The following is a 24,917-nucleotide window of genomic DNA, read 5'->3' as shown; positions in this document are numbered from 1 at the left end:
TGCTTGGTGGGGGCTGGGGAGATAAGGCTTCTGGGGGTCCTGGTTGGGGGAAGGGGCTCAAGTAGGTCTCACTGTGTTGTGGGGTCCCTGGGAAGCCTCTACCTGATGCTGTTTCTGCCCTCAGGGGGACCCAGGCGGCCCGCCAGGCCCTAAAGGAGACAAGGTAAGCACAGGCAGGAGTATGAGCACCACTGCATGGTGGAGGGAGGCAGAAGGGGACCCAGGGCAGCAGGCCTGCATGCGGGGAAGGAGCCAGACATTCAAGCTGAGGGGGCTGGCTCAGCTCAGCCAGGGCCCTCACTGAGGAGGGTCCCCATCCCAGCACTTGCTGACATGGGAGCCCTGAGGAGGGTCCCCATCCCAGCACTTACTGACATGGGAGCCCTGGCCTGGGTTCCAGTCATGGGGACAGAGAGGCCGAAGTCTAGTAATGACCAGAAAGGCCACACCTGGGTCTTATGCCTTGATGAGCAGAAAGTCCTGGAAAGGACTCTCTGTCTGCTATGGTTCCTCCGGGGTCACCCAGATTCCCCTTGACTTGCTGCACTGGGGAAGGGATACACAGAGGCCTCGTACCCTTCCTTCTTTTGCAGCAGAAGGACTTGGGTTACACATGGAGAGGGACAGGCAGCAGGCAGGAAGTGCTTGCTGACCAAGCTGACCAGGAGGAGTTGGGAGATTTGACTGAGATCATGCTGCCAATTCAGAGAAAGGGCTGATGGGGACGGGGTGAATGGGCTGAGGTCATGACCAGGAGCTTCCCCCTTAACCTTTTTTCTGACCCCAGGGCAGCTCGGGGGTGCCAGGAAAGGAAGGTCCTGGTGGGAAACCTGTAAGTAAGCCCAGTCTGGAGGTGGAGGGGGGCTGTGCCTACCATGCCCAGGGCTGCTCTGCCAAGGCCTCCAGAGAGAGGGGTGCTGGGTCCTTGGGGCCTCCCTTGGCATACCAGTCCCTCTGGCTGGCACTAACCACTAACATTCACCGCTTCTTCTCCAACAGGGGAAGCCAGGGGTGCCGGGGCTGAAGGGAGAGAAGGTGAGGTCCAGGCGGGGTGACACCGGGTTGGGGTGGGAGTGGGAGGCCCTCTTTGAGGGTGACACTGAGCCTCAGGGGTGCTGGACATTCTCTAGGGACCTGTTGTTTGTCCACTCACAGTCTCTCTCTTCTGCTAGGGTGACCCCTGTGAAGTGTGCCCAACGCTGCCTGAAGGCTTCCAGAAGTTTGTGGGGCTCCCTGGAAAGCCAGGACCCAAGGGGGAGCCAGGCGATCCTGCACCAGCCAAGGTGAGTGCCCAGGTGGCCATTGAGGGGCCCCCCAAAAAACCTGGGAGTATGATCCTGGAGAGGAGTTCAGTGCTTGACAGAGGGGCTGGGTTCTCCTCTTAGCCATAGAGAGATTGTGGGCAGAGAGTCCCAGATCCAGATGGGAGCTGGGTTGAACCATAGAGTGGAGGGCTAGGCTAGAAGGTCACCCAGGTCTCCGTGGCTACCTCCTAGGGCTCTTGAAGGAGGCTCTAAGATGCCTTTTGGGCAGGCTGGGGTGGAGCCAGCCCTTATAGTGAGTGGGGCTGTGCCCTCCTTCTGGGACTGGGTGTTGGTTGGGGGGCAGGGCTGGGCTACAGTCCTGGGCTCGACTCCCCACCCCACTCCATTCCCTCCCCCACATTTTCTTTCAGGAGGGCCTGGGAGCTGTTGGATGGAAAGGTGATCGGGTAAGTACAGGAACTTTCCAGTAGGGTAGCTTAGACTGGGCTGATTTCCTCCATCTATTACGTGGGTTGATGAGCCCTGGCTCTGGGTGCTGATCTTGAACACCGTAGGACCCCTGCGTATTTGTAGGGTTTGTGGTGTGTAACACTGTGTTCCTCACACATGGCTAGGAAGTTTGTGGGGCCCAGCGGGCCCAGTCTCAGCCCATAAACCTTTTCTCCCTGTAGGGAGACCCTGGCATCCAAGGCCCCAAAGGAGAGAAGGTAAGGGAACACGGGTCTCCTAGCTGCCTCCCCGCCCCCCAACCTTTGGGGGCCTTTCCAATTCTTTTCTTCCTTCCCCAGGGGGACTCCTGCTTGTCCTGCAGCTTAGCTGTAGGGTCCCAGCATCTTGGGCCCTCCACAGGGGCCAAAGGAGATACAGGCGCCCCTGGCTTCGGTTTGCCTGGCCTCCCGGTGAGTGACTAACCACACTGGTGGCTTCCCTGGCTTTTTTTTTGGCTCTGAGTCTCGAGGCAGAGACCAAGAAGGAGGCCCTGACGCGGGTGTCCCAGGCCTGCAGCCTCGCTTCCCCCTCCATCCCTACACTGTCCCAGGCTGCTTGCCCCTGGGGGCTCCCTCTTAGGACCTCCAAGTGCCCCGCTGCAGGACAGGAGTAAGAGCCAGCTACCTGCAGAGTCGTGGCGTTCCTAATTCCAAGCTGGCCTTTCTCTTTCTGGGTGGACGCTGGGACCATGGAAGTGGGAAGGGGCTCTAATTGTGATTTGATTGCTTTTCAGGGGAAAGTTGGGGCTCCAGGGCCAGCAGGGCTGAAAGGAGAGAAGGTGAGATCTGAGTTAGCTGTCAGGGACCCTGGGGCTTTCTTGGCAGGGAGGCCGGAAATAGGGACGATACAGAGATTGAACACAGAGATTGAATCCACGGTGAAAAAAAAAGTCATCGGTGTTTTGCAGACGGGAGTCTCCTTGTGAGAGTCCTCATGCTCTCCAAGAGAATTCCTTGTTGTATTTTTATTTTATTGATCATCAAAAACAATTAGGCACCCGTAAGACTGTCCTTTAATAAAATAACCATATTTGATTATCCCTTACCATTTATCATGGGCCCGGGCCCCGTTCCAAGCATTCGTACATGTGTTAACTTGTTTCCCCTCCTAAAACCTGATGGGGGAGCTACTCCGTTCTTCTCGTTTTTACGGATGAAGAATTGGAGGTTGGAGAAAGCCAAGTCAGTTCCCCAAGTCCACATGGCTGCTTGGGTGCAGAGCTGGGATCTGAGCCTGGGAATCTGGCTCCAGAGTCTGTAATCTTTGCCTCTCGGCTGGGCCACTCGATTCTGGTGCCCGTGTTCCCATCTGTACGTTTGATTGTGGTGGAGACAGATGACAGCGCTCCCCACACGAGGGCTTCCGTGGGTGGATGAGTGCTCAAGGCTGACAAACACCGCAATCTATGTTCAGACTCCGCTCTGTCGGGCAAACCACACCTGGCATTTCTCAGATGGAACTTCTGTCCCCCCACTTCTTAGCGGCGGGGTCCTGGTCTCAGTAAATGGCCGGTCCCTACCTCTTCCGGCCCCAAACCTGCAGCCTCCTGGCTCCCCTGCTTGCCACACGCCCTCGCCTGCCTCTGAAAGTTCTGCCAGCCGCCTCTCTGTTGGCACCCTCCCTTCCCCGCTCCTGAGTCCCAGTGTGGCTCACCTGCCGGCGGCCACCACAGCCTGTTCACGGCCCATTTGTTGGCCAGCAGCTAACATGATGTGCCCTTGTAAAAAGAGCTCAGGTTTCATTATCTCCGTGCTTAAAATCCTTCATGACTGACTCTGTCTGAACCAAAGTCCTGCTATGCCTAGCAACACCCTGGGCAACCGGCCCCTGCCCGCTTTCCTGCCGGCTCTCCTCTCCCCGGTTCTAGGGCTCCTCTCTGGGCCCCATCAAGGCCGCTCTCACCTCTTAGATTCTGTACTGTGACTCCCGCTTTCTAGCACATTCTTCCTCTCTATGCTCCCCCCCACTGCTTTCGCTGGCTGGCTTGATTCTTGTCTTTCTGATGATAATCGTGGTCAACACTTGATGACCCCTTTCCAAGGCAACCTCCCCTGTCTCATCTCCCTGCCTATTTCCTTTGCTGCGCTCATCACAGATTACAGTTGCTGTGACTCCAGAAGTTCTGGTTTTCCCCACAAGTGTGTAAACTCCACGAGGTGCTTACACACTGCTCTCTGCGTCCCACCCGCGCCTCGGCCTTGCACACGGTGTTGGTTGGCGTCCAGTGACGAGCCATCAGATGAATGAATGAGTGACCTTTGGGGGCTAGGATTCTGTGAAGTGAGGCTGGGGGCAGGAACGTGCCACAGACTCTCCTGGGAACCTTGGGAGCCATCCCCTTCCCTCTCTGGGCCTCAGTTTCCCTCACCAGGAAATGAGAAGGGTAGGTTAGTTTAGAAGTCCTCACTGGATCCTTTTTGTGGTTTGTGCTTTGTGGCCTGACCTGGACCTGTCAGGCCACCTCACTTTGACCCTATGTTCTCTGCTTTCCTCCAGGGTAACTTTGGGGAGACGGGGCCAGCGGGCCGGCAGGTGAGTGTGCGCCGTGACAGCTCTGGGGAGGAGGAAACAAGGGAGGTGGGCATGTGGGGAAGACCCTGTGCTAGGATGTGGCCCAGCATAGCACCGGCAGGTGATGGGCCTCACACATGGCTTCTTTTTTTAATCACACAGGGCCCACCAGGGCCAGTGGGAGCCACAGGCATCAAAGGGGAGAAGGTGAGTCTGGGGACATTCCCCACCTGCAGCCAGGGTGAACTTCCTCAGCGCACACTTGCTCTAATTCCAGCTTTTCAAGGCTCCCCACTGCCTGAGGATAGCCTCTTGCTCCTTAGCATGGCTTCTGAGATCTTGATGACCTTGATGATGTGGTCCCCACCTTCGTTTCTTACCTGTCCTCCCACAGTCTCTCCGAAGATACCCCTCTCCCCACAGAGATGCTGTCAGGCCCGGCTGGGTTCCCTAGGCCCCAGATCCCAGGCCTGGCCTGGAATCCCCTGCACCACCCCCACCCCGTCCCTGTGTCCTTACTTGGCAGGGGGAGCCTTGTGAGCCATGCCCAGCCCTGTCCAGACCTCAGGATGGGGACAGCTACATGGTCACCTTGCCTGGCCCTCCTGGAGAGAAGGGAGAGACCGGGCCTCCAGGCTTCGGCTTACCAGGAAAACAGGTGAGTTCCTGGGTTGTTGCAGGCAAGGCTCAAAGTGGGGAGGGACCCCTGCCTGGGTCTCTTGGCTCCATGGACAGAGGGGAGTAGGTGGGAGGGTGTGGAAGCGTCAGCACTTCTGTCTCCAGAGGAGGCTGGCCTCAGGGGCCTCAGCCCTTCCTCCTGGGACGCAGCCTGGCAGAGCGTGCAGAGCACCAGCCTGGGACCAGCCGGGCCTGGGTTCAAACTCTAGCTCTGCTTTTTACTCACTCTTCGACTTGAGCAAGTTAATCCTCTCCGTGCCTCTGCTTCCTCTGTGTGGCGTTGTTGGAGAGCCTCGGGATGCTGTGTGTGAAGCACTTCACAGCTCACAACAGACATCCAAGAAGTGATGGCTACCACGGGGCCCATTACTATTGCGGCTTTACTGGGAGCAGCAAGCGCTGGCACAGGGTACGTTCTGTGCCACACACTGCTTCCCACGTCCTGGCATGTCCAACCTTAGAGAGGCCAGAGCCATTTTTATCTTCCCCATTGACAGATAAGGAAGCCGAGTCACAGAGAGGTTAAGTAACTTGCCCAGGGTCGCCCGGGCAGGAGTCTGGCTCGTTTCTTCTCTGCATCTATACAGAATCACTTCCCCAGAACGGGAGTGGGGATTTTGTTCTGTTTTGCGTACGACTGTATTCCCCGTGTCTAATACAGTGCAGGACACTTAGCGGTGTCCACTGTGAGTGCATGGGTGCTAGAAATGCTTTCTCCCCAGGGCAAGGCTGGAGAGCGTGGACTGAAGGGGCAGAAGGTGAGAACCTCGTGTGCTTGGCCGGGCACCACCCATCTGATGAGCTTTCCACCTCCTTTTCCTGATTGTGCTGTGCCCATTCTCTCCTCCCTGGACAGCCCCCAGCCCCAGTGAAGGGTCTCTGAGTGCCTTTAGTTCCTAAGAGGGCCGTCTGCCCCTGCTGGGTTGGCCCTCCTTGAACCCTGCTCCTTATAGGGTGATGCTGGGAATCCTGGAGATCCTGGAGTGCCAGGCACCACGGGGCAGCCGGGACTGTCGGGAGAGCCTGGGGTTCGGGGTCCCATGGGCCCGAAAGGAGAAAAGGTCAGTCGGGCAGGGGACATTGTGTTGCATGAACAAAAAGAAATCAGACTGAGAGTTAATGAGGTGAGGGATGGCAGAGTCAGGCTGTGAGCCTTACAGGATATCAGAGTCACTGTGGAGATGCCTCAGCTCTTCTCCACGGCAGGGAGGAGAAGAGCAAAGAGCGTCAGGGGCTGTTTTGATTTCCCATACTGACATGGGGACCCTGGAGGGGCAGAGCTCTTAGAGGGGCACAAGGACTCTTTTTGCCATTCCTCCTCCTGGCCTGGCCAGCGCTGGCTCAGGGCTCCTGGCTGTGCCCATCTCTGACCAGGGCGATGGCTGCACTGCCTGCCCCAGCCTGCAGGGGGCAGTGACGAACATGGCGGGACTGCCTGGGAAGCCAGGCCCCAAAGGAGAACCGGGGCCAGAAGGCATGGGCCGGCCTGGTAAACCGGTGAGTCCTGGCTGCCTGCCCCTTGGTCTTTCCCTGCCTGAGCTTTGCCTTCTTTCCCACCTGCACCTTTCCCCCTGTGGGACCCATGGGCCACCTGTATCTTTTAGGGCCAGCCTGGTCTACCTGGAGTTCAAGGGCCCCCAGGACTGAAGGGCATCCAGGTACGTGTGCGTCCGGGGAGAGCCTGGGCTGCAGGTGTATATGGTGAGGGTAGATACACAGGTGAGGCAGATACATAGGCCCTTTCGGCCTGGAGTGGGGAAGGTGGTCTACAGAGTAGGGAGAAGCTAGAAAAAAAGGAGGTTAAGGGGAAGAGGCTAGGGAAGGAGGTTTTAAAGGTGAGCAGGGAATCTCAAGCCAAGGATTGTCCTATTGCCTCTTTAGGGAGAGCCTGGACTTCCAGGAAAGGGAGTCCAAGGGCCCCAGGTGAGTGTTTAGCCTTACTTTTGCTTCCCTGCTCCCCAGTGCCTCTAACAGGCCAGCTGCTCACTCCTGTACATCCCCCAAACTACAGAGCTCTGTCTGCCCTCGGATGCTTAAGGGCACAGCTCTGGCATAAGGAACTGGTCAGCAGCCCTGTAACTGTGGCTGGCCTGCTATTACTTCTGTGGAGGACCTTGGCTTGGTCCCCTTCCTCTCTTACCCTCACAGTCTTTCCGTGGAGCTCTCTGGACTTTGGGCTGGTAGATGCCCCAGCCCAGACCAGCTGTGCCAGTGAGACAGGTTGGCCTGGACAGCTGTGGCCCAGTCTGTGGTTTCTGACTTGCAGGGGGAACCTGGAGTACAGGGTTTGCCTGGTATTCAGGTACGTCCGCTTCGGGGCCCAGAGGATACTAGGGGCCGGGGATGGGAAGGGAAAGGAACCCTTTAGAACAAGGGTTAACTTCTGTCTGCAGGGACTTCCAGGACCTCGGGGACCACCTGGACCTGTTGGAGAGAAGGGTGCCAAGGTGAGCCTCTGCCTCATAGGTGCTAGCCCTGTGGTGCTTTGGAGTGTCTTGGCCGAGGGGACAGGGGACCAGTGACATGCCCAATGCAGGGCCACCCAAGACCTGATCTAATGCATCTCACCTGCCTGATTACTCATGGTAGCCTCCATGTCCTCCTTTCCACAGGGGTCTCCAGGACTGAAAGGGGCTGCTGGGCCTATGGGGCCCCCCGGTGCCAGCATCTCTGGGCCTCCGGTAAGGGTCCTCTCTGCACTCTGTGCTGGACGCTTGCTGGGGCCAAGGCACTTACTGCTGGGAAGAGGGCACAGGGTTGACCCCGCTGGGGGATGGCAGCATGGGGGACAGGAGGAGGGAAGCCCAGCCTCCAATAAGGAAGACCACCCCATCTGGATGGGGGCATCTGACCACTGATGTTACCGACCCCCGTCATCTTACTGATCCCCATCATTTTGGGAGCAGTGGCTGCTAAGCCTGCTGCTAAGCCCTAGACCTGGGATCTGCTTAAACCTCCCTGAAAGGGGGACGCCTGGGTGGCTCAGTTGGTTGGACGACTGCCTTCAGCTCAGGTCATGATCCCGGAGTCCCGGGATCGAGTCCCACATCGGGCTCCCAGCTCCATGGGGAGTCTGCTTCACTCTCTGACCTTCTCCTCGCTCATGCTCTCTCTCACTGTCTCTCTCTCAAATAAATAAATAAAATCTTTAAAAAAAAAATAAAAATTAAAAAACAAAAAACAAACAAACAAAAAACCTCCCTGAAAGGGAATGGCTGTTACTGTCCCTGTTTCATAGATGAGAAAGCTGAAGGCCAGAGGGCGAGGGAGCCAAGGCAGGACTTGAACCCTGGCCTGTCTGACTCAAAGCATGTATGGGGACTCACTCACCCCCACTTCAAACCTTGGGCCTTGGGGGGATCTTCTAACGGAGTGCTGCCCCATCGAACTATCCATAGTGATGGAAATGTTCTATTCTCCTCTGCCCGAGGCACATATGGTCATCAAGCACTTGAACTGTGGCCAGCGTAACTCGGGAGCTAAGTTGTAAATTTCATTTAATTTAAATTAATTTAAATTTAAATAAGCACATGTGGCTATTGCCCGACTCGACAGGCCAGATCTTTCTCGACTCAAAATACCTTCCAACCTCATTACCTTCTAAGACCTCTCTTTATCCTACCAACGAGTCCCCTCTTTACGACTGTCCGACCAGTCCGTAAAGTCGCATGCTTTAAAACATGTGTCTATTGAACAAACTGCAGAGATTAAGTAATAATAAGTACATTTCCTCATTTTCATTCATCAAAGACCTGCATAATAGTCAGCTTCTGTTCATACAAGTCTACTAGAATTTTACAAGATGGTATAATTCTAGCCTAAATCAAAGAAATGCTACCTTTCAGCCAGCCTGTGCCATCCTGGGTCATGGGCAAATGTGCTTTTTCTTCTTTTGGTAATGGGGAAAATAGCCTGGCGAAAGATACCTTTTCTATCTTTACGGGTCCCTAGAGAAATTCCAGTTCTGGTTTGGCAATCACTGATAAAAGTCCTGCCGAGGGTGCTCGGAAGCCCAGAGGAGCCCACACCCTGCCCACGTCCATGGCCACTCTCAGGGAGCCCCAGGGGAAAGGCAGAGGTTAAAGGCAAAGGAGGTCCAGGTCCTCAAGGAGTTTTGAGTCCCTAGCGTGAAGGTGGCAGAGCCCATAGAAAGGCGGCCTTCCAAATGCCGTCGTTCTGCCCGGCGGACTTCTCCAGACCTCCTTCTCTCAGGCCAAACCCCATCCAGGAGGCTTTCCAATCTCAGCCCCCAACACAGTCCTAGTTGTGTGACCACAGGCAAGTGACAGCCTTTCAGAGTCTCCAAATCCTTGGTGATAAAATAAGAACAGAAATTTCTCCTTCCTGCTAAGTCCTCGGAGATAACCTTTGTGATAGAACGAGTGTCAAGCATGAGAAAGGGAGGGAGAGGGAGAGGGCAGGGGCCCCGGGCCGCCTGGAGAAGGGTACAGTCATGCTGGGGGGGGAGGGTCTCTTACAAAATTTCTTTAAGCCTGAGTTCCCTCACCAGTCAGACAGAACCGTGCCATCCTACAGGTCTGGGGTGGGGGGCTGGTCCCACTCAGCATCGTCTGACAGGCGCTTGGCTCAGGGTCTGACTCCCAGAAGGCACTCAGGAAATGCCAGTCTTCCTGCTTCCTCCACTCCTTGTCTCCTGTGCCAGAGTCCCCTCCTTGAGGACAGGGGCACTAGGACACAGGCTTCTGCTAGTCCTATCTGCCCTGTGGGTGGGCCGCACGGCTTGGCTGCCATCCAGGCTCAACGCTGACCCTGGACTCTCTCCCCTCAGGGCCCAGATGGGCAGCAAGGACAAACTGGACTTCCTGGAGCCAGAGGGACGCCGGTGAGCACAGAGTCTCAGAACAGCAGGAAGCTGTGGCATTGTGCCTTCACACCCCTCCCTACTCACCTCGCTGTGTTTTTTCCCTGCAGGGTGAAAAGGGACCTCAGGGAGAGAAGGTAAGTCTCAAGGCCCTGTGGTCAATACTGTGGGGAAATTAACCACCCCTGGAGCCCCACCCTCAAGGGAACCTTTACACATGGTGATTGCTCTAGACTGGAGGACAGAGGCTAAGGAGTCATCCCAGTCTCCTTGCTACTGCCAGCTCCCCAGTTCTAGGAAGCCGGGGCCCCAAACATTTCTCACTTCACTTGGTTGCTGGCCCAGGGCACAACTAGGATCCCAGGAGACCCAGAGAGCTCTAAAGGCCCCATGAGGGCAGCTGCACTGGCAGATGGGGCCTGAGTCACAGGCCAGGGCAGGCACTAAGCTGGGGAGGACCAGTGGTGAGAGGGCAGAGAGGCAGGGGGCTGGGTCCCGGCCAAGGGCCAAGGGGAGTGGGAGGGCAACGATCAAGCCGCAAGTGTCCCAGAGGCAGAACACCTGTGTAACTGCAGATGCTGGGTGCAAACTGACAGCACGAGCAGTAGCACCTAGCCGCCGGGGGCCTCAGGCCTCCCCGTGTGGCAGGAGCTCCGTGTACATCCATCCCTGCCATCCTCCTGACCGTCTGTGCATTTGGTGCGATCACCCTCGTTTTACAGATAAGGTGACTGAGACTCGAGAGGTTGAAGAGCTTGCCTAAGGGCACAGTCGTCAAGAGGCAGATCCTGGATTTAAACCCTGGCCTCTCCATCCTAGAGCCCGTGCTGCCTCCTAGATCCTGGTTTCCAGAAGGTCCTCTATCCTCGCCCCACCCCCACCGACAAAAGCTCTTGTCTTTTCAGGGCGAGCCTGGGGAGTGTTCCTGCCCCTCTCGAGGGGACCCCATCTTCTCTGGCATGCCGGTGAGTGGCACTGAGAGCCCTCCCCCCCAGCTGGGGGAGAGGCCTGGCTTCCTGTGTTGGCTCAACACGCGAGCCCTCCCCTCCGCCCCCCAGGGCTTTGCGCCCCAGCCAGCTGCCTCCCCACGCAGCCCTGCGCTTGGTGTGGACGTTGCCTATAACCTCTCCCTTCTTTTGCGACCCCCACTCCCACCCAGGGTGCTCCGGGACTTTGGATGGGCAGCTCCTGGCAGCCGGGCCCGCAGGTGTGTGTCGCTTGTCTCCTCTGTCTCTCCACTTGTCCGCCAGCGCCCCGTGGCTTGCCCATCCTGATGCTGACACCCCCAGCAGTGGGGCAGAACTTTCTCTGGGGTCTGATGACTTCTCCTCTCCCTCAGGGTCCCCCAGGGGTTCCCGGACCACCTGGCCCTCCTGGAATGCCCGGGCTACAGGTAAAGGGGGAGAAGAGAATGGGAGTCTGGGAGGCAGGGAGCCGGGGTGGCCATGCTGGGGCTCTGTGCTGGCCCTCACTCAACACTTACGTGTGCCATCCTCACGGGGGTCCCTGCTCCGCAGAGCAGCATGGGGGGGGCGCCCACTGATCCTTTAGGGCAGGCTAGGGACAGTCTCAGCCCTTTCTTGAGGAACGCCCTGCTATGTGCTCGCCTGGGCACCCTACTGACCCCCAGGCCAAGTTCAGGCCTCGGTCATCTGTTAGGAACCCACGATCTGGATCAAACAGTTTCTTACACCGGCCTGGCGCGCCCCTGGCTTGGAGCAGTGTGCAACATTCATTCACGCGAGGAGGGAGGGAGGAAGACGAATTAGGGCGTGGGGTCAGAAAGTGGGAGGAGGGCAAGGAAGATGTTGGAGAAGAGTGTTGGAAAGAATCCAGATTCAGAGGAAATGAGTGAGTAAGCCCATGAGGGAGAGCATTCCTGACAGCAAAAGCGGCAGGTGCAAAGGTTCGGGGGCGAACAGTTGGGAGAAGAGCAGGGAGGCGGCTGACAGTGAGGGGAGAGCAGTGGGCGTGGAGACCCGTGCGGCACGCTGCTGAGGGAGCGCACTCCAGAGCCTGTCCGTCAGCCTGACTTTGAATCCCAGCCCCGCCAGGTGCTAGCGGTGCCATGCCCGGCGAGTTACCTACCCTCTCTGTGTCTCGGTTCCTTCCTCTGTTAAGTGGAGATCATTACAGCACGGACCTCATGGGGCTTTTGTGAATTTTAAACAGGTTAACGCATGTGAGATGTGTAGAACCACGCCTGGCACACAGTAAACGGTTAGACAGCATTAGCCGACATTAGGCCGGTGCCCATGATCATTTTATATCCGTTCCCTCATTCGCTGGAGTCTCACGTCAACTCTGGTAGGCAGATGGCATTCTCCCTAAGTCTCAGCTGGGCGAACGGGCTCCGAGGGGTGAAGTATCTTGTCTGAGGTCATCTGGCTCGGAATTGGCAGTGCTGGACTGGGCTTCCCCAGCGCCCAGCATTTCCTCTTCCCTGCCAATGCCCTGCGGGACAGCTCCCCAGCGGCTTGCATGCCAGGCGCCATTCTCTGAAGGTCCCAGGAGGGACAGACAGTGGCTTCTGCATGTCTGGCTCCCAGCGCCCGAAGAAGCAGAGCAGAGTCCCATGGGAGCTTTTCACAAACTACTCCCCCCTTCCCCCCCGCCCCGGAGATTTGCCACATTTCCCCCGCTGCCACCCCCGGGGTGAGAATCTGTTCTGGTGAGTCCCCACGGCTGATGGGAGTCTCTGCCGGGATCCAATTCGCTCATCAAGAGCTCAGAACGGGAGCCAGCTCTCCGTTCCCCCACGGGCCAACTGCACATTTACCAAGCGTCCCCACCTCCTGCTGCACCACCAGGAAGCAGGAATCTGTCTGTGGGGGTCTTGCGGTTTGCTTGGGGAAGCATGAGAGTCATTTCAAAGTGACCCATTAACACGCTGATGGAGTGTGAACCCTGCCAAGACATGCTGAGGGAACAAGGCAGAAAAGAGTGACTGCAGAGTCTGGTCCCAGGCACCGGAGTCCTCGCCCGGTGCCAGTGCGGGAGACCAAGCCAAGGCTGCCACTAATAGGCACCTGCCCCGTATCAGGCAAGATACAGCTCTTCCTCGCCAGGTCAGCCCTGCAGTCCTTCCAAGGAAGGGAGGGCCCGGCAGCTGCCCCCCTCCAACCCCGTCTTCAGGCTCAGAAACGGGCCCAGAGACAGACAGCATTTATTTGCCTTAGGAATGAAATCTCCTATCATCCTCCAGAAGGGGAAACTGAGGCAGGGAGGCCGAGCCACGTGCCTGAGGCTATACAGTTAGCAGCCAGTGAGTGGGTAGCTCTCGGCTTCCAGGGCAGAGCAACAGGTGGGACCTTTAGTTCCAATTTTTTTTTTTTTTTTCCAAGAAGGCAGGGAAAGAAAATCACCAAGTATCAGGCTTGAAGTCACACACACCCACAATGGCAAGTAGAGCGGGGCGGGGGCATAATTTATGTGCATAAGGATAATGACCAGGTTCAAGGCGTTTTCCAGGCACCGGGCACTGTCCTGAGCACATTATCCCGTGAACTCACTAGGGCCGCAGAAGGACTGGCACAGGAGCTTGCTGGAGGGAGGCTGCCCTGGGCCTTGGTAGAGCCTGGCCTGGAACGGAGAGGGCTGGGGCAGCAGGGCGGCGGGGGGAAGGTGGCCGTGCTCTGTCGCTGGGAACTGGGACTTGAAGGGAGGCCAGATCTCAGAAGGGGCCAAGGAAGAGCAGGGTGTGTGGTGGTGCGTTCCCTCCAGCGTCTAATGTATGCTTCCTCTTAGCTGGGGATTGAGAAGGGAACACACTCCTGGCCCTCCGCGGGGAGTATTTAATATGCAAATATGCACCGTGAGCCTGCAGGGGCCTCAGGGAGTCTGGGTGGCAAAAAGGTCGCAGGAGTTCCTCATCACCCCATGCTCTCTCCTTTATGCCTCGCCATAGAGGATCGCTGTTTCACAGATAAGGAAACTGAGGCATAGAGATTTTTTCCCCCCCAAGTAAGCTGCTGGAGGTTACCCAGGTAGCTGGGGTTCCCACCTGCCTAGGTCTGGCTATGTACACGAGTGTTGTGGGGAACGTCTTTTGAGGAAGGTTCTGGAATCCTGGTTAAGAGAGGGTTTGGAGCCAGTGGTCCTGACTCTGAATCTCACCCCTGCACTTTGCTCATCTCGTGACCTCGGGAAAGTTACTTAGCTTCTCAGAATTCTTCTTCACCATCTTCTTCTTCTTCTTTTTAAGATTTTATTTATTTATTTGACAGAGAGAGAGGGAACACACGCAGGGCGAGTGGGAGAGGAAGAAGCAGTCTCCCCACAGAGCAGGGAGCCTGATGCGGGACTCCATCCCAGGACCCTGGGATCATGACCTGAGCCGAAGGCAGACATTTAACGACTGAGCCACCCAGGCACCCCCTCCCCCTTTTCAAGATTTTATTTATTTATTTGACAGAGAGAGAGAGAGCACAAGTAGGCAGAGCGGCGGGCAGAGGGAGAGGGGGAAGCAGACTTCCGGCTGTGCATGGAGCCCGATGTTGGGCTTGCTCACTGGGATCATGACCTGAGCCAAAGGCAGAGAGGCTTAATGACTGAACCCCCCAGGCGCCCCCTCTCAGAATTTTTTGTTCCGGCTTTAAGTTGGGTGTGATACCGCCTAGTTCACCAAGAGCTCTGTGATTCAGCGGGATCCGATAGGAAATGGACATAGCACAGAAAGGATCGTATTTACTATGTGGAAGCCTCTTTGCCTGGTTTCTGACGTTCCTCTAACATGTAGGAAAAACTTCCTGTTGGACTGCTCCTGGGGGTCCCCCTTCTGGGCCTCCTCCACGTTCCCCACAAACGGTCTGGAGATTCTGAGCTAAGCATGGATGCCAGCCTTGCATCCACTGGGCTCTCAGCGCTGCTGGAAGGGAAGGGGCAGGGGGCATGGAGGGCGTGAAGCAGGGTGGCCTTCAGGCTCAAGAGGAGTCCACTCACTCGTGTCTCTTCTTGGCTATAGGGAGTGCCTGGAAACACCGGTTTGCCTGGACAGCCCGGGCTAACTGCGGAACTGGTAGGTACCAGTCAGGGTCCCCGTGCAGCCCCCTCCCTGCCCTTCCCAGGATGGAGCTGGCCATGCCAGTCCTCTTAGCTGCAGCGCCAGCCCTCGTCCCTCCCTCCTGTGAGGCAGGGAGAAGCCAGGGTGGCCTCTGTCTTCCCAAGACCCCACCTGATCCTGTAAGTCTCCGCCCCCTTTCCTGCTCACTGCCTGAGCCCTCCTGTCTTGTCTCCTGCAGGGCTCCTTACCAATTGAACAGCACCTCCTTAAGGTAAGAGGGTAAGAGGGGAGGAGGAATGGGCAGAGTGGTCTCCTAAGGGGATTGTTGCAGGAAGTGCTCAGCATCACACAGTGAGAGCAAGGGACATGTCCCTTCTCCAAGCAGCTGTCTCAGAGGGCCTAGCACAGTGCCTGGCATGTAACAGCGCCTCAGTCTTCCTTGCTGAATGAGTGTTTGGAGGAATCCTGCCAAGGTAGCCCCATGGTGGATGTTTTGGGCAGTTCCTGCTCCAAAGCCTGCCCACGGGAGCCACCGATGAGGCCCTGTACCACCCTGGTCCCACCAAGGCAGGGTCCAGCAGCTTCTAGGGCAGGGCGGGAGGGCTAGAGTTAGAGTTGTGGGGTCACCCGGCAGGGAGATGTGGAGGTTACTTATGTTCTTGGACGGGACTGGTTTGGGAGCCTGGAAGAAGGACAGATTGACCAGAGGACCATCCAGAAAGAATCCAGGGAGGAAACAGGATTTCAGGAGCAGTTCTGGTGGTACAGGAGAGGGGGATCTGAAGTCCTGGTGGGGTCGGCCCGTGCCAGCGCTGCCAATGGCGTCAAGACCACCCTGAGGGCTCTGGCCTGGTCTGGCCTCCCAACCTGGGCACCAGGGCTGACATGGACTTCCCTTGCTCCGTCACCTCTGGAGACAAGACCTGGATCCTCCTCTCCTCCAGCTCGGCATCCTCTGGGGTCCCTCCAGAGGCCCCCTGTCCTGGCCACCCCCTTCTAGTACCGGCTGGCCAGTACCCTGGACCTCCCACTTCCCCCGTGGGTCCTGGTCAGGCCAGAGCATGGGCACTGCCTTCCCTGTCCCCGCTCTGGACAGCAGATGTCTCCAGAAGAAGCCTGTAATCGGGTTCACCTCCTGACAGCAGCTACAGGTTGGATCACGTGAAGTGTGGCAAGGAAACCCCAGCTCTTCTCCCTGAGGCTCCTGGCAAGCTGGGGATCCCCCAAGTCCTGCCTCCGGGCACGGGATCGCATGACCCCAAATGCAGGATTTGGCACGTTTCTGTGTCCCACGTCATCTGAACAGCCTTGTGGAGGACCCCAAACTGGAACGGAGCATGGTCTGGGCGAGGGGTCAGACGGCACCCCAGAGGAAGCCTGGGCCTGCGGATCGAGTGCCAGCTCTGGCCTCAGCAGAGCAGGGTCCAGCACGGGCCCCCACTTACCGGAGATGAGTTGCACTGTGTCTCTGAGCATTGGCTTTCTCATCTCCAGAACGACTACAAGATTACCCGCCTCATTGCACTGTCGGGAGTGAACGCGATCACGGGCAAAGGTCCATTACAGTGGCCGGCATCTTGGGTGCTGAGCCCATGCCGACCATTATCCCCAGGCTGGGCAGTGAGCAGTGAACGTGAACTGAGAGCTCCTGCCCAGGGGCCCAGGGACACCCCGCCATGGATGGGCAAACCGGGGAGCCCGTGACAGTCAGCAGCCCCCGGGGACAGGAGGGCCAGCCCCATCCTGGAGGGTGTCTGCGAGAGGCCTGGCTCGGCCTGCGGCTGCCCCGTTGCTCCCTTGGGCAGAGAAGCGGGTGTGCAGGAGCCGGCCTTCCAAGCCCGAATCCTAGTGGCGTGTCCTCACAGCGGGGGCCGGTTGCAGGAACAGCCGGGACAGATGGTCCCTCCGCGGGCCCCTCCGCCTCCTCCCACACGCCTGTCTGGAAAGTGGCTTTGGCTTGGCCCCACAGAGCTGCTTCCTGGAGGCAACTCAAAGCCAGTGTTGGGATCGGGTCCCCTGAGGATGGAGCAAAGCTGCCGCAGGGATGTGGCTGGGGAGAGAGAGAGAATGTGGGCAGGCAGGGTGCCCTGGCTGAGTGTGGGGTGAGGTTCCCCCATTTGGCCCGTCCTGGCCTTCTGGGACCCATGCCCCGCTGCCCTCTCCTCTCTCTGGTCAGAGCATCTGCGGGGACTGTGTCCAGGGGCAAACAGCCCGCCCCGTGGCGTTCCTGGAAAAAGGAGAGAAGGGAGACCAAGGTGTCCCCGGGGTGCCAGGCCTGGACAGCTGTGCCCGGGTAAGGAGGCTGGGCTGTGGGGTGGCCTGGGGCGGGGGAAGCGCCCGGTTGCCTCACCTGACGGAGGGCCTCCTGTTGTCCCCCACAGTGCTTTGCAGAGCGGGAACGCCCAAGAGCTGAGGAGGCCCGGGTGAGTGGACCCGTGCCTGGTCCTCCTCGCCTGTGCCCCGGGCCCCACAGGGAGGGCCCCGGCTGCTCAGCTCACCCTCCCCGTCCCACTCCAGGGAGACAACGGTGAGGGGGACCTAGACTGTGCTGGGAGCCCTGGGCTGCCCGGTCCTCCAGGACTGCCCGGCCAGAGAGGAGAAGAGGTAAGACCAGTCCCAGGCCTCGTCCGGGCAGGGCAAGGGGGCTGCTGTCTCCACGCAAGCGGCCCTCAGTTCCTCAGGGGCAGTTTCATTCCTGCCAAACGTCTCCTGGGCCCTCTGGGGGCTCCCTGTCTCTTGAGAGCCCTTTGGGGGCCTCCAAGTCTCAGGTCACCTGGCACCTCTCATGGCTCAGCGTCCCTCACTCCGCTGGTACCCAGGCTGCTCTCGGCCCGAGGGACACCCTCCTGCACCCCAAGCTGCTCCCTCTGCCTGCAGCTCTTCTCCGGGGCTTGCTCCTTCCCCCCTTCCACTCTTTGCTCAGAGATCACCTTCTCAGAGAGACGCTCCCTGACTTCTCGGAAACTGACCTCCCCCAACACCACCCTTAGAACCCCTGGTCCCCTCCACGCAGTGCACATGTCCCCCTCTGAAGACCGTGTATTTCATTCATCGAAGAACATTCCACATGCATCTACTGGGCACCACGTGCCGGCCCGGGTGTGTTTGTTACTGCCCCCCTCTCCCCTAGAGCATCAGTCCACACTGCAGGGATTTTTATGTTTGGTTTATGGCTCTGTCCCCAGCACCTGGACTAATGCCTGGGGCATAATAGCTGCTCAGTAAATGTTTGTTGGATGATTGAATGAACTGAACGAAAGGTTTAACATCAGCTAAAACGGCCCTGCTTTGCCATCCACCGCCCGCTGTGGGCGCTGGGAGGAAGGCCGCAGAGACCCCCAGGCTCTGTGGAGCCTGAGCTGCTTCCTCCGTTTCCCTCTGCAGGGTCCGCCTGGCATGAGGGGCTCCCCGGGTCCTCCAGGCCCTATTGTAAGTATCCGTGCTTTCCTGGCCCACTTGAGAAGCTCTTGAAGGGGTCATAATGCCCAGACTCCATTCTGCTGCCTTGTATCCGGGAAGCTGGACAGGGCAGAAGGAGGGAAATCCTACTGCCCGCCCGTGTCCCTCATCGAAGCATCTGTGGGGACTGTGGACTCCCACTACCCCACCCAAGCCCCTGGTACTGGCCTGCTCCATCTCGCTCTATTGGGCGTCCTGCTTCGGGGAGGCCCTCTGGGGCACACCCTGGTCTCCCCATCCCCAGCCCTACGGTGTCCTGCACGGGGGACCCAGGATCCCCCGGCGGGAGGGCCTGTGCTTCTGGCTTGTGGTCCCAGCTGCCAGGAATGTGTGCGGCACCCCGACCAGATCTCTGCACGCCTCCATGCCACCAGTTGCTACGGGGGCCAGGGGTTAGGATGGAACAGTCCTGCGTCACTCTGTAGGGCCATCTCTGGGACGCGTCGCCAAAGGCCAGGCCAGGGATGTCTGCCCTGGAGTTCTTCGTGGCCTTGCTATGGTGGGAAGCTAGAAGTGACCAGGAAAGACTGGAAGAACCGAAAATGCTTTCCTTGGAGAAGAGGTGGCTGGTGGGAGCCACCTTAGAAGCAGGGAGCCACCCAGCTGGAGGCGTCTGGAGGTCAGGTGGCAGGCGCGATGGGCTGGCGCCCGAGCGAGGGTGTCCGGCTGGACTCGGGAGGACTCGGCCAGGGCCCTTGACTCTGGGGGCTGTTTCTCATCTCCGCTGATGGCGGAGCCATTCTTCCCGGAGCCAAGGGGGAGGGGCAGATGCCTTCAATGAGTCTCTTCTCCAGCCGCCTTGGAAATATTCCTGTGACCTCCTCTCCCCCTGACCCTCTGCCCCAGACGATGCCCAGGGTTACTATGCCTATGAGTTGTGACCTGCCTGTTTCTCCCACCAGGGCCCCCCAGGTTTTCCTGGTGCTGTTGGCTCCCCCGGATTGCCTGTAAGAACCTAGCGTTGCTTGACCTCTCTTCCCCACCCCCCTGACCAGCCAGGTCTCTGTGGCGTTTGCTTGTCTCCCTCCTTGTGGAGCCCTCGTCACCCCCCCCCATGTTTGTCTTTGTCCCCCTGCAGGCACATAACGACACAGGTTCCCTGCGGCCCCAGCGGCTTGGACATCTTCCAAGTCTCTGACTTCTTTCCCTTTTCCCTTCTCCCTCTGCTCTGGCTTCTTTCATCTTCTCTCTCCCCACCCCACCTACGAGCTCCTTTCTCTCTCCCCCAATGCCACGTCACTCCCCCACCAACCTCACCCACTACCCCTCCCACCCCCCCAGCCCGCCTTGGAGCTGTTTTACCTTCTTATATGAAGCTGGTGCCTCCAGGGGCCTCTTGGTCCCTCCCTTCTCACTTCTGCCTCCTGCTTCTCCCACCTTGGCTGTTGACTGAAGATTTGCTGGAAGTAGTTCTTGGGGCCCTGCCAGGCACCTGGCACAGAGCCCGGTAGAGATGCCAAAGCTTCAGGGCCCCACATTGCGGGCTGGCACAGGTTGCTGCCCCAGTGCTTGGCAGGGCCGTCCCGAGGCACCCCAGGGATCTGAAGGTAGCCACGCTCTCTCCTTTCCCATTGTCCTAGAGGAACCCCGCCGCTTCCTCCTCTGCCTCTCCTCTTCCTCGGCTCCGGGCCCCGTCTGCTGCCCCGAGGCTGGGTGTGTGATGCCAGCCAGCGGGGTTCCTGGGTGTCACGGGGCCCGGCGCCTGCGTGCCGGGCGCCGTGGCCTGCTTCTTCCGCCAGGTGTCGTTAATTGCTCTGCCTTCGTCGTCATCATCGTCACAAGTGTGTTTAAATCATCCCTGTCCTCACTGTTGCTCCCTCCCGGGTCACGGAAACTAACCTCGTTTGTCGGATTTGGTGTTCCTGGGGCCTGGTTCCGCTCCTCCCAGGCCTGGCGATGGAGGCTCAGGGAGCAGGGCCCCCCCTTGTCGCGGCTCCATCTGTCCCCACGTCCTCATCCTGGCCGGACCTTGTCTGTTTCTGCTTGCTTGGGTGAAGGGGCCATCTGTCCGTCTAGCCATCTGTCTTGTGTTGTGGAAAGGTTTGGGCACCATCTCTTGAGGGTACAAGGGAGAAGGGGCAGACCCAGCCCCTTAATGCTGTGGCAGATCCCCAAGGGTCAGGGTGAGGACTTCGGGATGGGGGTTCTGGCTTCGATCGAAAGTCCTCTCCCTTTCCACCCCACAAAGTGACAGGGACGGCTCCGGAGGGAGCAGTCTGTTCTGGGGGCCTGCCTGAGTGTCTCCCCTGCATCCCTAAAAGGAGGTCGTTTGGGGCTAGGAGTGGGGGAGGGGGGTACAGGTAAGTGTTGGCTCTCCAGCGACACATTTTGGTGGAGGAACATCATTGTAGGGATTCCGCTCTTTGCAGTTGTCCCCCAGGGGAGCACATACGTGTTAGACTCCTGAAGGTACAGCCCCGCCACTTACGGAAGTAGGGCACACCAGTGACCGTCACCCGCCTGAGAGGCACCCTCTGAGGGTCCCCTACCTGGAGGGGGGCATATCTTCATAGTTACCCGTCTTGGGGGCATGCTCTCGAGAGGTGCCCTGATGTGGGACTCTAAACCTCTCAAAGTTACCCTTCTGGGGTATAACCCGTGGTCACCTTGCTGGGGACCCTAAGTGGGGGGCAATCAGCAATGTCCAGCTCTGCCTGGACGGGGACAGAAGGCTGCAGGGCAGGCAAAAGGAGCTGGGGGCTGGGTGGGGACAGCCCTTCCCTGCAGGTTCTCATGATTTTTCTCTCCAAGGGTCTTCAAGGAGAACGAGGCCTCAGGGGCCCGACAGGAGAGAAGGGGGAACCGGTAAGAGGGGGCCTGCAGGGGAAGGTGATAGATGAGGTGTCCTGGGAGGCAAAGTTGGGGCCCCCAGGGATGGCTGCTGAGTGGAAGATGGGAAGGGGACTCCTTTTGCAATTCGCAGCCCCTGGTCCCTCAGATCGGGGATTTTATACCCCCTTGGGATCAAAGGAGGCTCATCTCCGTGAGCCCTGACCCTCTGCAAGGAGCAAATGGCCTGACTCCCACCCCGGGCTCAGCTCCCAGGGTCCTGGCTGGGCTGGCACTTGTCAGCTGGCTGGCACTTGCCCCAGGCTCATGGTGGTGGTCTCCGTCAGAGGAACCTGGGCCTTTGGGAGCTGGCCCGAGGTGGTGGCTGTCCTGGGACGGGCGTGGGCCTACTCAGTTGGCAGCTCGGGCATCCTGGCTACCGCTACTCTTTTTGCCCAAGGTAGGGGGGGAATCAGAAATGTTGGGGTGGTGGTGGTGCTGGTCCATAATGCCTCTTTCTTTGTAGGGTCCTCCAGGGCAACCTGGTTACCCAGGTGCCATGGGTCCGCCAGGACTGCCCGTGAGTAAGGGGATGCTGGCTCTGAGCCTGGTGGTGGGGGTGAGGAGAGGGCGAGGCTGATGCATCCCCCACGAGGCTCCCTCCCTTCCAAGCATTTCAGCCTGTGCTTCTGCCAGGCCGTCTGTCCATCCGTCTGTCTGTGCAGGGCTCCCCAAAGCTGCTGTGGCAGGGCAGCGTGGCCCTGTCGTTCCACTGGGGAAGTTGACTGTGGCCACTGCATCCAGACCCCAGAACTGAACGCTGCCTCCTAGAGTCGGTGGGGGGGGTGGGTAGGAGAGGCAAGGAGACTCCGGGAAGCCTACCCTCCACCCAGGGCTGGAGGCTGCTGGGTGGGTGTGTCCCCGCATTCCCCAGAGGGGGCCATGGCAGCCGGTGGGGAGCAGCACCCCCCTGTTCCCCCAGCCGTCGTCCTCGGTGCCATCTGCCTGGAAGTGCCCGCTTTTGCCAGCTGCAGTCTCCACCCCCCGTATTAGCACCGTGAGGCAGGCCACGGGGCTAATTCAGCTCTTTCTCTCCTGCTTGTCAGGGCATCAAGGGGGAGCGGGGCTATGTCGGGCCCGCAGGAGAGAAGGGAGAATCGGTGAGTCTGCGTTGCTGCTGCTGCTCCTCCGCTGTCCCTGCCCCGCCTCCACGGCCACCAGGACCTTCCCAGCAGCCTGTGAAGGGAGAGACCTGCCTGCCCACTGCTTCCCTGCCCCATGAGTCACTCCAGCTGCAGCGCAGGCTGAGGGCGAGGTGGAGGGGAGGCTAGAAGGAGGATCCCAGCAGGTTTCCTGGAGATGGGCTGGCCAGGGCTGCCAAGGGACAAGGGGGCCTGGAGGCAGCCGGCAGGAGAGCCTCCTCCTCCCCTGCAAAGGCGCGGGCCAGCAGGGCAGGCTGGGGACCCCAGACCCTGCATGGCACCCGGTGTGATCCCACAAGCCCAGAGACCCCCTTCCAGGCTGAGTGCAGGGGCAGGGGCTGTTTTCAGGGGAGGACATCACATCAGTGAGGTTCTCCCTGAGTCTCAGGAGGCGATGGGGCTTACCCAGCAAGGTGAGTGAGTTAGGGCAGAGGCTGGGCTCACATCCAAGTCCGTCTGTGACCAACCCGCCAAGCCTTAGCCTTACCTTCCCCTCTCATGTCAGTGAGGCCCAGGTGGGATGTAGCAGACCCCGTGGGCATTTATCTAATAACAGACATTCCTCAGGGGCCTTCTGGGTGCCAGCCTGTTCAGGGGGTGCCGCCATGAACAAAACAGGCACCTGTGTGACCCTTGACTTCAGGAGCTCACATTCCAGCGAGGGAGGATGAATAAGTCAATGCTTATAAATGATGAGAAAGCAATGGAGAAAAGAGAGCAGGGTAAGGGGCTGGCTAGTGCACAGGGTGCTATTAGACAGAGGATCAGGAGGCCTCTCTGAGGAGGCGCTGTTGGGCCTGAGCCCTGAATAGAGTGAGGGGTGGGCGAGGGCACATGGTTATCTATCCTGGGGAATCCCCAAGGGAGAGGCTATGCATGGGGGCACCTTAGGAAGAAATTGGAGCCAATGAATCCCTTGGTAAGATTTTAAGAACCCCAGAAAGGGTGGGGGAACAGTAGGCATTCTAGGGAGAAGGGGTAGCTGTGCAAAGGGCCTGGGGTACGAATGTAGAGTATGTTCAGAGAATAGCAGTCTGACCAAGCAAGGCAAAAGGTAAGATGGGGAGAGGGAAGTAAAGCAGAAAAGGGTGGATGGTACCAGATCACAGGATGCCTCAAAACCCAGCGCTGGAGGAAAGTGTGTACTTCGTTCATTTGGACAGAGGGGAGACATGGAAGGCTTTGGAGCAAGAAAGGGTTAGAATCAGAGCTATGTTGGAAAAGAGGAGAGGGCAGCCAGTTGCTGGCTGGACCGAAGTGAGCCAGGAGGTGGCAGGACTAGTTAAGAGGCTAGTTCAATAGTTCAGGCTAAGAGAAGGGAAGCTGGAGCTAACCAGGGAGGAGTCCTGCCGGCTTAGTCTCCCGCCACGTCTCCAGCTACTTTCTGCCCCTGTTGCCTGCCCCATCTCTTGATCTCCCACCTCCCCCAGCCTGGGTAGCTGATTCTGCTCCTTCGTGTCCCCAGGGCCCGCCAGGATCTGAAGGCCTCCCAGGTCCCCCAGGCCCAGCGGTGAGTGGAGGAGGAGACAGGAGACAGTGGACATGGGGACTCCTGGTCCCCGTCCAGCCCTGGGGTCTAAGGGAAGATTGACTAGGTTCCAGATGCCTTGTTGTCTCTGGTGACAGGGTCCCCGAGGAGAGCGAGGACCCCAAGGGAACTCGGGAGAGAAGGGTGACCAGGTGAGTGACCAGAGGACCAGGTTGGCAGTCCTGACTGTGGGGGGAGGCCTGAGGGGATGGGCACAGGGAAGGGGCTGGGTCCTCTCCCTGGTGGTCACCCTCACGTGTGGAGGGGTGACCGGCTCTAGCCTCCAGCCCTCACCTGTCCTTGAGATGTCCCCTCCCAGCTGGAGACTGGAGCTTCACCTGCTGCTGCTCTTGGGCAGAGTGGAGGACGGCCCCATGGCTCCAGGCAGCCTCCTGGTGTCACTCTTTCCATTCGGGCTGCCAGGACTGGGAGAGTGGGCGGCACCGCAAACTCTCCCTTCCTTCTTCTCCTAGGGATTTCAAGGCCAGCCAGGCTTTCCCGGCCCACCGGTGAGTGAAGCCACAAAGCCAGCCCTGTCTCTGTGGTCTTATTTGGGAAGAGTGGGCCTGACCAGGACAGGCTGGGCTCGGATGGGCCCGGGGAAGGGAGGGAAGATGCATGGGAGGAACGGCCTGGGTGGCCAGGCCTGACTCCAGGAGCCAGGACCTGGAGGGCAGAGCCTCCTGGGTGGGCCTCCAGCAGCAGGCCAGCCAGCAGTAACGCTCTGAGGCGGTGTTTCTAGGAAGTCCGAATGTGTCTGAATGTGTCGTATTAACCATAGTGAAGCAGACCCAGGAGGAAGGAAGGGGAGGTCCCCCCTCTAGCACCCCCTCATTCCCGCCTGCCCCTTTTTTGACACAGGGTCCCCCTGGATTCCCAGGCAAAGCTGGAGCACCTGGCCCACCTGGGCCCCAAGCGGAGAAGGTGAGCAAGACCCCACGTCGGCCACAGCCACGGATCTGAGCCCGGCAGGTCCCACACCCCGTCCCACCCTGACTATCGAGCCTTGGGAAAATCAAGGACTGGCTCGGTTAGGTCAGGGATGGGGAAGGAGACCTCCAGCATAGCTGCGGCTGGGCCCAGGGTGCCTGCTGGGAGCAGGGGGCGGGCAGGAGGCAGAGGGTTGTGTGAGAGGAGGTGACCACAGCACCTGGCCTGGCTTCATCTCCTGAGGGGAGGAGGGAAGCACATC

The 24,917-nt window shown here is 58.8% G+C and overlaps 1 protein-coding gene across 4 annotated transcripts in view; it reads left to right on the top strand.

The window, feature by feature from the left end:
- Positions 1-24,917, top strand: part of COL16A1 (collagen type XVI alpha 1 chain) — a 54,331-nt gene that overhangs the window by 16,183 nt on the left and 13,231 nt on the right. For 3 of the 4 annotated variants that reach the window (XM_044237652.1, XM_044237651.1, XM_044237654.1), the window contains 38 exons: positions 125-163; positions 788-832; positions 1,000-1,035; positions 1,173-1,283; positions 1,676-1,711; positions 1,937-1,972; positions 2,054-2,164; positions 2,488-2,532; positions 4,251-4,286; positions 4,428-4,472; positions 4,792-4,923; positions 5,666-5,701; positions 5,897-6,004; positions 6,318-6,440; positions 6,548-6,601; positions 6,825-6,866; positions 7,210-7,245; positions 7,337-7,390; positions 7,556-7,624; positions 9,733-9,786; positions 9,876-9,902; positions 10,671-10,730; positions 10,925-10,972; positions 11,105-11,158; positions 14,729-14,782; positions 15,006-15,038; positions 16,944-17,060; positions 17,149-17,190; positions 17,285-17,371; positions 18,152-18,196; positions 19,129-19,173; positions 20,978-21,031; positions 21,522-21,575; positions 22,102-22,155; positions 23,663-23,707; positions 23,824-23,877; positions 24,199-24,234; positions 24,587-24,649. In XM_044237652.1, coding sequence (XP_044093587.1) covers positions 125-163; positions 788-832; positions 1,000-1,035; positions 1,173-1,283; positions 1,676-1,711; positions 1,937-1,972; positions 2,054-2,164; positions 2,488-2,532; positions 4,251-4,286; positions 4,428-4,472; positions 4,792-4,923; positions 5,666-5,701; positions 5,897-6,004; positions 6,318-6,440; positions 6,548-6,601; positions 6,825-6,866; positions 7,210-7,245; positions 7,337-7,390; positions 7,556-7,624; positions 9,733-9,786; positions 9,876-9,902; positions 10,671-10,730; positions 10,925-10,972; positions 11,105-11,158; positions 14,729-14,782; positions 15,006-15,038; positions 16,944-17,060; positions 17,149-17,190; positions 17,285-17,371; positions 18,152-18,196; positions 19,129-19,173; positions 20,978-21,031; positions 21,522-21,575; positions 22,102-22,155; positions 23,663-23,707; positions 23,824-23,877; positions 24,199-24,234; positions 24,587-24,649 — 2,220 coding nt within the window. The remainder of the gene's footprint in view (positions 1-124; positions 164-787; positions 833-999; positions 1,036-1,172; positions 1,284-1,675; positions 1,712-1,936; positions 1,973-2,053; positions 2,165-2,487; positions 2,533-4,250; positions 4,287-4,427; positions 4,473-4,791; positions 4,924-5,665; positions 5,702-5,896; positions 6,005-6,317; positions 6,441-6,547; positions 6,602-6,824; positions 6,867-7,209; positions 7,246-7,336; positions 7,391-7,555; positions 7,625-9,732; positions 9,787-9,875; positions 9,903-10,670; positions 10,731-10,924; positions 10,973-11,104; positions 11,159-14,728; positions 14,783-15,005; positions 15,039-16,943; positions 17,061-17,148; positions 17,191-17,284; positions 17,372-18,151; positions 18,197-19,128; positions 19,174-20,977; positions 21,032-21,521; positions 21,576-22,101; positions 22,156-23,662; positions 23,708-23,823; positions 23,878-24,198; positions 24,235-24,586; positions 24,650-24,917) is intronic. The other variant, XM_044237653.1, reaches the window with a different exon arrangement.

Source organism: Neovison vison, chromosome 2 (genome assembly GCF_020171115.1).
Source record: "Neovison vison isolate M4711 chromosome 2, ASM_NN_V1, whole genome shotgun sequence".
Classification (NCBI taxonomy): domain Eukaryota; kingdom Metazoa; phylum Chordata; class Mammalia; order Carnivora; family Mustelidae; genus Neogale; species Neogale vison.
The sequence above is the reverse complement of the archived record's forward strand: the minus strand, read 5'-3'. Positions and strand labels throughout refer to the sequence as shown.